At 33.7% G+C, this 12500-nt stretch overlaps 1 protein-coding gene across 1 annotated transcript in view; it reads left to right on the top strand.

Moving 5' to 3' along the window:
• Positions 1-12500, top strand: part of LOC145297506 (uncharacterized) — a 236946-nt gene that overhangs the window by 178844 nt on the left and 45602 nt on the right. Inside the window, exons 6-7 of the mRNA XM_080143406.1 lie at positions 339-451; positions 9305-9530. Coding sequence (XP_079999532.1) covers positions 339-451; positions 9305-9530 — 339 coding nt within the window. The remainder of the gene's footprint in view (positions 1-338; positions 452-9304; positions 9531-12500) is intronic.

Here is a 12500-nt window from a genome sequence, read left to right on the forward strand (position 1 = left end):
TTATTATTGTTAAATTTGCAGGTTGAAACAAGTAACGTAGAAAGCAATACAAATGACAACTCAACAAACAAAGGTAGATCAAATAAGAAGTGTATTAGGAAAAGGTATATTTACAGGATATTTACATAATGGTGTCAAATAAGAGTTTTTGCTGGAGAAACATATCTGCTCTCGGCGGCCTTCGGTGGCTTCTGGTGAACACACACTCAGATTAACTGAGTCTTCCTATTTATGTGTAATTACTATCCACATATGCAAATGAATGTGTGCCACCACAACAATTATTATTATTATCATTATTATTATTATTATTATTATTATTATTATCTATTGTTCAGTTGACAAATCACCTCCAAGCAAAAGTTGTTACCCAAGAGCTAAAGATATTCTTCTCTGGACTTCGAAAACTCGTGCCAGCAACGTTAAAAAATAAAACCTATTGCAGTTATAAGTAAGTAAAACATTTATCCATTTTTATTTTCTTCTTTCAGTTTCTTCCATTTTATTACATAACTGTTATAGTTTCTTTTATCTTTTCACATTTGACATTTTGTGTGTAAAAATCTACATATCAATACTATAGTGTGTGTGTGTTATTTTGTGTGTAAAAATCTATATATCAATAATATAGTGTGTGTGTTATTTTGTGTGTCATGCTTACATTTTTTTTCTCTCGAGATACTCTTGTTTAATTGTTATGACCTTCCATTTCTTGTAATAAATAATTATACTAAGAATTTTTAATAAGTTTTGGTTTCGGTTTTGATTCAAGCTTTTCACCCATATGGATATATTTTTTAATTTTTGAAATCACAACTTTATAATATATAAGAATCAATAGAAAATTGACTCTATATTAATAAATACGAAATCTGCATAAATTAAACTATCATATTTAAGCGTATTTTACGACCGGGCTACGCCGGGCGTCCCTGATAGCTTAAACAAATACTTTTGCAGTTTTAACAAAAGAGCTACAATAATATCAAGGCGTCTCCATTTATGCTGAACATCCACAGAATGCCGACACCAATATATTTCGAATGAAAGAGTCTGCTGTGGAATTTCCACAGGTTCCGCTAGTGTAAATGATTCTTCATAACTTTTGCTGCAATCCTTGATATTTTTTATCGATTAAAAGTTTGTAAAAATTATTCTATAAGATTGCAATCCTCTTTAGAGCAAATAGGAGAGACACAATCAGACATGCTTCCAAAAAACATATGAAAACACCAGGTTGTAATAAACATCATCATATCGTATGAATCCAAAAATTCTGTTTGCATTGGTTTCTCCGATATTTTTTAAGTCTGAATTGTTTCTTGAAAAGCATCAGCTACTTATGGGAGGGACCACATGAAGATTGCCAACATCCTAAGTAAAATGATTTTTCGTGGAACGAACTGGATTCGAACTTGAAACACCCACGTCGTCGATCCATGTCATTAATCACTTGACCACCGTTATCTCCCAATTATAATTGTGAAAAGTATACAAGGAGTTTACTTGTGAAAAGTATGCAGAGAGTCTTCATTTGGTTATCACATTCCCAATATATATTTTACTATAACATCCCTGTATATGTTTCATTGTTGCACCCTGTATATTTTTACGATTGCACTCACTGTATATTTGTTACTCTTGCACTGTACTAAAGTAACACTCACCCTAAGCGGGTTGAACCGGTTTCCTCCAAAGGAGTAAGTTTTATTAGAATATCAAATTCACAAGCAATCGCCAGTCGCATGTATATCCCCATTAGGAAGGAGATGACAATGTTAGGTTTTGTAACTCTTGCAGGGAGGTGTCGACGTCCTCCTACATACAGCGCCTGGTATTTCAAATGGTCACCCATCTGGTACTCGCCATGCACAATTTTGCTTAACTTTGGTGATCCATTGAGAACCTGTGTGTCAACGTGATTATGCCTTATATATTTTTTACTATTACACCTAGGTATCTTTTTACTCTTAAATCCTCTCTATATTTTTTACTGTTACACCCCCGGTATATTTTTTACTGTTATACCCCTGGTATATTTTTTATTATTACACCCTCGATATATTTTTTATGACACCCCCGGTTTATTTTTTACTATTACACCCTAGTATATTTTTTATTATTAAATGCATGTATGCTTTTTACTATTATACTCTTTATATATTTACTATTATATCACCTATATAAATTTTTACTATTTCATACTATATAAATCTTTACTATTACATACTATATAAATTTTTACTATTACATACTATATAAATTTTTACTATTACATACTATATAAATGTTTACTATTACACACTATATAAATGTTTACTATTACACACTATATAAATGTTTACTATTACACACTATATAAATTTTTACTATTACACACTATATAAATTTTTACTATTACACACTATATAAATTTTTACTATTACACACTATAATTTTTTTACTATTAGACACTTTATAGATTTTTACTATTAGACACTATATAAATTTTTACTATCACATACTATATAAATTTTTACTATTACACACTATATAATATTTTACTATTATACACTATATGAATTTTTACTATTTTACACTATAAATTTTTTACTATTAGACAGTGTATAAATTTTTTACTATTAGACACTCTATAAATTTTTACTATTAGACACTCTATAAATTTTTACTATTACATACTATATAAATTTTTACTATTTCATACTGTATAAATTTTTACTATTACACACTATATAAATTTTTACTATTACACACTATATAAATTTTTACTATTACACACTATATAAATTTTTACTATTACACACTATATAGATTTTTACTATACGTTTTTACTATTGAACTTCTTTTATACTTTTTTACAATTAAACTATTTTTTACTATTACAACCACGTATACATTTTTATTTTTTATATTTCACTAATTCTATTATACCCCCTGCATATATTTACTATAATCTTTACTAAAATTCTTTACTTTTTATTATCATCACTGTATACTTTATGCAATTACACTCTCCGTATACTTTTTACTACTGCACTGTATATTTTTACTATAACATCCCTGATATAATTGTTTTATAATAACACTCCTATATTTATTATTGCACCCTCTGTATATTTTTACTACTGCACCTCCTCTATATTTTTCCTATTGCACCCTCTGTATATGCTTCTCTATTTTACCTTAGAGTATTTTTTACTATTAAATGTCTATATACTGTTTACTACTGCACTCCCTATATATTTATACTTTTTACTAATAAGCGGACTATTTTTTTTTAATATTACATATACCTGCCTATATTTTTACTATTACAATTTTTAATATTTTTTGTTATTCCACCACTGCATATTTTTCTATTTAACCTTTGCATATTTTTTCCTATTGCATTCTAGTATATTTTTTATAATTTCCCCCTACTATGAGCTGGGGTGATTCTGGCCAGACGGGGTGACTTTGACTCATTAAGAAAAAGAAAAATAATAATGCGTAAATAATACAGGTTGTCCAAAAAGTCACTGAAGGGTTGAAAATCTTTGTCATTTTTACCAGTAATAATTTTTTTTCTATTTCAGATATTTTACAGATAATATTTTGGAAATTCATTATATATGCGTATAGCATTGAATAACGTACGAAAGTTATGAAATTGTTTTACCAAAATCAAAGGTCAGTTGTTTTGACCCGAAGAGCTTATCGACGGCATTTTCATGCAAGAGATAACCCAAGTCTAACACAAAGAAAAAGTTTATGTAAGAGTCAATGTTTACAAACCCCAAACCCTGCAAGAATTGAATGAAAACATCAGGAACGAAATAAAGCAGTTAAATCGCAATCCAGATATTCTGCAATCTGTCATGAATAATGTTTTGGAAAGAGCACAAACATGCGAAGCTAAAAATAGATAACATTTAAAGAAGATTATTTTTCATCAAAAAAGATTGTTCCTATTTACAATGCCTCCCCACGAGACAGAGTTAGACACCAGGGTCGGTTTTTAATATGGAGAAAAGGAACAAAAATAAAAATTGTCTCAGTCGTGAAGGATTTCTCCTCCACTGACAGAGAACAAGAAATTGAAGTGTAGCATCTGAAGAACAGATACTACACTTTGATCTTGTTTATTTATTTGCTTCCCCACTGAGCAAATTAGGCACAAGGCTGTTTTTTAATGTGGAGAGAGAGGGAGGGCGGAGGGAAAAGGGGGACCAGCTCCCGAGAGGTGGGAAATGGGAGCGGGATAGTAACTGTGGTCTGTAGGGTGATCCCTACATTGACCAAGTTCAGATATGTGGGGTTACCCCTACATATGGTCTTTGCTAGTCATAGCTTGCAGCATCCGTCGGAACAGATACTATACTTTGATCTTGTCTATATATTTTATTGCTTTTAAAATTTTGTAAATACAATTAAGTAAAAAAAACAAAAGATTTTCAAACAACAAAATTAGGCACAGTGCCCTACAAGAAATTGGGGAGGGGAAGGGTTCAGGGTCTTTGTGACTAAAGTGATTAAAAAGTAATAAATGTAGACTTTGGAGTCTTACTCTTGACTGGCAACATTTACCAAAATACCTCATTCACTCTATGGATCTTAAACTAACTAATAAATCCCCAGTGTTTAAGAATCAAAATAATATTTATAATTTATAAACAGTTGTTTGTGTATGCATTTTTTTTTTTTTTTTTTTTTAATATTAATTTTGTGTGTGTGTGTGCATGTGTGAAAAAATAAAGTTCAATTTCATTGGTAAATAAAAAAATTTTTGAATTAAGAAAAGGATTGCTCGTGGAGAGGGGAAAACTAATTAAGAGTGTTCATGTCAAAAACAAAAAATAAATCCTACTGGGTTGTTAGTGAGCCCCCCCCCTGTACTAATCTAGGTGACTAGACCCCCCCCCTGTACTAATCTAGGTGACTAGACCCCCCCCCTGTACTAATCTAGGTGACTAGACCCCCCACTGTTTTCCGGGGAACCGAAAACAAGCAGGGCGATCCCTAATGGGGATTGGGGAGAATATCTTAATGGAAGTGGGAGAAAACAATGCAACGGGTAGAGGGGGGTTGGAAGGTGACCTCTGAGTAGGGGGGTGACCGGGGATGTTGAAAAAGCAAGGATGTGGCACAAAGGGGATGGGTAGACTCAGAGGTTCTCTAGTACCAAAAAATAAAATCAGGAACGGGATCTCATTTGTACCACCAGTCAAGAGTCTTCTTAAAATGACTTAGCTAGAACCTAAGCGGGATGGGTTCCGAAGGACCCAGCACCGCCCATGCCATGCTTAAGGAGGGAACACGTATTGAAACTTGGCTCCTCGACGGATGCACAAACTAGTGCTGTGCACCCACCTCTTGTCAAATTCCACTCTAGGTAACCTCCTCCAATCGCATCTGATCTTTACTTTAAGCAAATGTTTAAAGTAAACGATCAGATCCCGATCCGGAACAGATGTCCTTTCGCGGACCAACTTGAGGTGCGTGATACAAATCACCATGCGTGCTACTGCTAGGATCGCCAGGACAACCATTCTTTCCTCCCTGGGGAACGGCAGCTCCATGTTGTACACAAAATAACCTTTGTCGAGATCGAGCGGACATTCGGCATTGATGCGAGCCGTTACCCCCTCGACGTACTCCAATAAGGGCTGGATCCAGCTGCAACTAAAAAACGCGTGCCCGATCGTTTCGGGCTCGCATTCGTCACAGTGCGGACAGAAGCCCCTCGTATTTTCTTTATACCGGCAGAGTTCGTCGAGAAGGGGCAGCGCGTTACGGACCAGTCGCCAGGTGAGGGAAAATTCCGAGTTGTTCAGAATCTCCCGTCCCGGCGCCCAACTCCAATGAGAACGGACAACCTCCATCGACCATCCCATCCATCTACAAAGTGGATCCTTCGCGGTCCCCTCCACTAGCTCTCGATATAGTTTCTTTCTTGGCTGATCGAGGACACTGGTCCCCGGCAAAGCTCTAAGAGCGGTCCGGCATTCGGAGAAGAACTTAGACTCCCCCCTCGGTCTACGACGACCTTCTACCGAGGGGTTGGGTTTGAGATTGGTAAACGAGTTCTCAACTACAAGGACCCAAGGAGCGTCTTCTTCAAGCGAACGACCCAGGAAAGCCAATCTCTCGGCATTTCTATGACACAAGAGACTGGGCTGACCCAGGCCTCCCTCGCTCGGACTCTGGACACAGACCTCTCTGCAGACATAATGCTTACCATCGTTCCACAATAGTGAATCGAGGCGCCCTTGCAAGCGGGTTAGTCGTTCTGCAGGGAGAGGAAGTACAGACAATCGGTAAAGGATGAGCGGAAAGACGTATGTAGCACATGCCTCCACCCGACCCTTCAAGGACAATTTCCTTCCAATCCAAGTCTTCACCGACGATTTGACCTTGCCATATACTTCCGACCAATTCTTTTCCAGCTGAAGTCCCGGTCCAAACCAGACACCGAGAATACGGACCGGTCCATCGGTCCAGCTGAAAATACCTGGAAGCGAGTTTATCCCGGTCCAGGCCCCCAGGCCGACAGACTTGCTGCGGTTGAAGATGGCCCCTGTGACTTCTTCGTATCGAGCGAGCGCCTCGACCACCGCTTGAACGTCCATGTGGCAAGACACGAACACGGTGACGTCATCAGCGAACGCAGAAACCCTGGCTCGTGTGCCTCCAGGGAGGGCTATTCCGCGCAGGACTGGTGTAGCCGCCTCATCCCTTAACTTGCTAAGGAGGGGTTCCAACGCCAGGACGTACAACAGAGGTGACAGCGGACAACCCTGACGCACCGACCGAGAGACAGCAAATGACTCCGACAGCTTACCATTGATCTGCACCGCTACCGTCGGCCTATCATACAGGACAAAGATCCACTTGCAGAAGTCCGGATTAAATCCGGCGGCCTCTAGCACAGCTCCCAGGAACCGATGGTCGACCCTATCGAATGCCTTGGACTGATCTAAACTGATCAGCGTGGCTTCGGCGTCGTCTTCTGTCCCCTGTATGATCGACAGTATCAAATGTAAATTGTCTTGAATCGATCTCCCCTTCACAGCATAAGTCTGGTCCGGTTCGATCAAGTCAGTGATGACAACCTGTAAACGATTCGCAAGAATCTTTGCCAAAATCTTTAACTCTGTGTTTAGCAGAGTTAAGGGCCTAAAATCGTCGAAATTTTCCACCCCACCATGCCGTTGACCTTTCCTCAGCAATGTGATCACTCTCTTGGTCACCTGTCCAGGGATGGAACCCTGAGCAAACCAATGATTGAACATATCCTTCAGAATAGGGACCAACATGGGCGACAGCCTCAAGTAGAACTCGTAGGGTAAACCATCAAGCCCCGGGGATTTGTTGTAGCCAACCTGCTTCAACGCAGTAATGACCTCATGTTCAGTAACAAGACCATCACAGCTAGCCGCCTTGATCTTGACCCGATTGTTTGAATTTTGCATTTCTGAAAAACATTTTCTTAATGTCTTTATCAGAATGTGTTAAAATTACAGAAAGAAATCATTAAAAATAAAGAATCTATTTAAGTTCAAAATCCTTCAGTGATTTTTGGACAGCCTGTATTTGCTGTTGTACCACGATGTGTTTACAATTTTTAAATCATATATGACCTGAAAATTGTTTAAAGCGTAGAGATCATATTATTTACTCATTCTTAGTTTTAGTTTTCTTAAAGTCTCAGCCACCCTAGCTTATGAGTATTATTTGCTATGACACCCACTGTATAATTTTGCTATTATACTCCGGTATATTTTTTACATCTCAGAATATTTTTTTACTATTACACCCCGTGCATATTTTTACTATTACACCCTCTATACATGTTTTACTATTACATCCTCTGTATATGTTTTACTATTATGCCCCTATATTTTTTTACTATTACACCCCGTGCATATTTTTACTATTACACCCCGTGCATATTTTTACTATTACACCCCGTGCATATTTTTACTATTACACCCCGTGCATATTTTTACTATTACACCCTCTATATATGTTTTACTATTACATCCTCTGTATATGTTTTACTATTATGCCCCTATATCTTTTTACTATTACCCCCCGTGCATATTTTTACTATTACACCCTCTATATATGTTTTACTATTACACCCTCTGTATATGTTTTTACTATTACACCCTCTGTATATGTTTTTACTATTACACCTTCTGTATATGTTTTACTATTACACCCTCTGTATATGTTTTTACTATTACACCTTCTGTATATGTTTTACTATTACACCCTCTATATATGTTTTACTATTACACCCTCTGTATATGTTTTTACTATTACACCTTCTGTATATGTTTTTACTATTACACCTTCTGTATATGTTTTTACTATTACACCTTCTGTATATGTTTTTACTATTACACCTTCTGTATATTTTTTACTATTACACCCCTATATAGTTTTCTTATTGCACCTCTGTATATATTTTACTATTACACCCTCTGTATATTTTTTACTATTACACCCTCTGTATATGTTTTTACTATTACACCCTCTGTATATTTTTTACTATTACACCCCTATATAGTTTTCTTATTGCACCTCTGTATATATTTTACTATTACACCCTCTGTATATTTTTTACTATTACACCCTCTGTATATGTTTTACTATTACACCCTCTGTATATTTTTTACTATTACACCCCTATATAGTTTTCTTATTGCACCTCTGTATATATTTTACTATTACACCCTCTGTATATTTTTTACTATTACACTCTCTGTATATGTTTTTACTATTACACCCTCTGTATATTTTTTACTATTACACCCCTATATAGTTTTCTTATTGCACCTCTGTATATATTTTACTATTACACCCTCTGTATATTTTTTACTATTACACCCTCTGTATATGTTTTACTATTACACCCTCTGTATATTTTTTACTATTACACCCCTATATAGTTTTCTTATTGCACCTCTGTATATATTTTACTATTACACCCTCTGTATATTTTTTACTATTACACTCTCTGTATATGTTTTTACTATTACACCCTCTGTATATTTTTTACTATTACACCCCTATATAGTTTTCTTATTGCACCTCTGTATATATTTTACTATTACACCCTCTGTATATTTTTTACTATTACACCCTCTGTATATTTTTTACTATTACATTCCTTGTACATTAAAAACCCGTGTATATCAGCAAAATATTACCATTATATTCTGTGGATACTTCCGGGTTTCGGACAACTCTTTCAGTTTCCTTATTTTCTACTTGTTTTCTAATTTTTAGTCATGTTTTGTTGCTTTGTGTTGTGCAGGTGGTTGTCAAGCTTGTTGAAACGGTCGGTGTATTCGCTCAAAGTGAAACAGAATATTGGTTACAATGTTATTGATAACAAAACAGAACTGTTCAGCACGCTGCGAAGACGGATCGATATGTTGGAGAAGAATTCTTTCCAGGTGATCACAGACATGAAGAATGAGGTGCGGCGGGAGATGTCCTACATGAAAGAGAGTTTAATTGTTTACCTTACAAAAGACACGGTAAGAAAATCAAAATGGTCGTTCAAAGCTTTTTATTTATTTATTACTTGGAAGATCACCACTCGAGGATAAGTGTTTAGTGTTAGTTAGATGGTGAGACAACAAAATTACTCATGGTGGAACTTGGGTAGGGCTAGATTATTTAAGAGGACGGCTCAACGGGAATTTATTCACATTGGATTTGAAGACAACCAAAGTCAGGTGGGAAGTAAACACTCGGTATTGCGTTCCACACATGAACAATTCTAGGAAAGAAACTTTGCTCATGGAATTTTCGTATAGTTTTAGGCATTGATAGAAAGTGAGGCAAGGGGGTTGTTGAAGCTAGGCGAGTATTTCTTGTGAACGATATATATATATATATATATATATATATATATATATATATATATATATATATATATATATATATAACTGCTTCATTTATTCACATAAATTTAATATACGAAAGTATAGATTTATGCGTAAACTTTTAGTATTTACTTCAAAAGTGCTCAATACGTAGGTAGAGCTAGTTAGTAATTTATAAAATATATATGGCGATTAAGCTACACTGAATATTCTGCGTTTCATCCAACTATAGGATTCGTCAGCGAATCCTATAGTTGGATGAAACGCAGAATATTCAGTGTAGCTTAATCGCCATATATATTTTATATATATATATATATATATATATATATATATATATATATATATATATATATATATATATATATATATATAACAAGAAAGGAAAATAAAAGTATAAAACCTATATATTAATATATATAGATTTATTCATTTAGGAGTGCTAGGTACGTCTCCGCTTAAATAATTGATTTTATTATCTTCCTTTAACTTCCGCATTTATATATATATTTAGCTTCCATACACACATACACACCATATCCCAGGTTAAAGGTATTCAGGAGATAAACCCCATGAATTAAAACTAGGTTATTAAGAGTGTTCAATAAAAAGGAGCTAAATATAATATTTTATTTATATAGACAAATATTACATACTCGCTACACTGAACATGCTAATGTTTTGGAACAAATTTATAAAAACAACTGTTCCTCATCAGACGAGAGAAATAAAGTTTCTCTCGTCTGATGGGGAACAGTTGTTTTTATAAATTTGTTCCAAAACATTAGCATGTTCAGTGTAGCGAGTATGTAATATTTGTCTATATAAATAAAATAGTATGTAATATTTGTCTATATAAATAAAATAGTATGTAATATTTGTCTATATAAATAAAAATTATATATATATATATATATATATATATATATATATATATATATATATATATATATATATATATATATATAATATAAATTCCCCCAAAACCTCTGATCTTGATGGAGGGGAAACTTGCTGTGATGATTTCAAATAATCTGAAATAACAGCAAAGGAAGACTTGATTCCAAATATTTCTCATATGTTATATCTCCCCTCTTTTGGAAATAGGGTACGGTTATGAATATCTCCAGTATCAAATAATCCCTATACACTGTGAAATTTACTTTATGTATGAAAACCAAAGAGGGGAGGTATAACATATGAGAAATTAAGTCTCCCATTGCTGTTATTTCCGATCATCTGAAACCATAGTAGCAAGTTTCAGTCTCCCCTCCATAAATGCCAGAGATTTTGAGGAAATATCAAATATTTTGTAATTCATATGCAAAACTAGGAAAAGATTGAAACATTTTATGGCTGTAAAAAAAGTGCCAAAAATATGCTCTGGATGATGGATGATCCCCTTAACGTACGACCTTCAGGGCAAATGTCACAGAGCCTACTATACAATTCAGGTCATTACCTTTCCAACGAGCTTTCATTTTTTTAAATTCTGATCCATAGTCGCTGAGATTTAGAACTTATATATCATCTTTTTTGGCAATTTTATATATATATATATATATATATATATATATATATATATATATATATATATATATATATATATATATATATATATATACTGGTAGCCAAATTGAATAGTGAAATTCTTATATCTTTGGTTCTATGGGACGAAACTACATTAAATTTTGCAGGCTTTTTGAAGATTATAATACTATTCTATGGTTAAAATTTTATGACAATTAGTTAAAAAGAATCTATATTTTCAAACCAATAAAATATGCTCAAATTTGCCTACATTTGTATATATAGTATCCTGGCAGACTAGCTTTAGTTTTGCTGTTTGGGATTAATTTTGCTTAGTTTCTTTTTTTTTCTTTTTTTTTCTTGCTTGGTTGTCTCCCCTGTGGCTTTGCCGGGCCACTAATATATATATATATATATATATATATATATATATATATATATATATATATATATATATATATATATATATATATATATATATATATGAACAAATGATTAATAAAACATGTTAAAAAAACATCTAGAAAAAGAGTTAAAAACATATTTAATTTTAAAAAGGAAGCACAAGATAAGTGGATAGTCCTTAATCCACGGAGTTTCGAAGAAATTCTCTGCAGATTAAGGACTATCCACTTATCTTGTGCTTCCTTTTTAAAATTAAATATGTTTTTAACTCTTTTTCAAGATGTTTTTTAATATGTCTTATTAATCATTTGTTCATATTATAAACTCTATTTCCTTTTCGGTTTTATTGAGCTTTTACATCTGGTTGAGATTATTTTACTTGTAAATATTAACTCTTTAATATTTATAATATATTTTAAGTTTACCATTTTGATTACCTTGGTAAACTTATTGTAATTTTTATTTCTTATATATATATATGGAATGAATGGTAAAAGTCTATATTCCAAAGTTCATGATGTTGACTATCTTACAATTTATTCCTTTAATTCATTTGACATATACAATTCTTGACAGTATCCGTTTTGTAGCACAAAATCAATTAATTATTATATCAATTAGTGAATGTATTTTGCTCTAGCAACAATCAATCCATCAAAAGGAAAACATGTCAGTGTGTTAGAA

This window comes from Euprymna scolopes, chromosome 18, assembly GCF_053919585.1.
Source record: "Euprymna scolopes isolate OS-2025 chromosome 18, ASM5391958v1, whole genome shotgun sequence".
Taxonomy (NCBI): Eukaryota; Metazoa; Mollusca; class Cephalopoda; order Sepiida; family Sepiolidae; genus Euprymna; species Euprymna scolopes.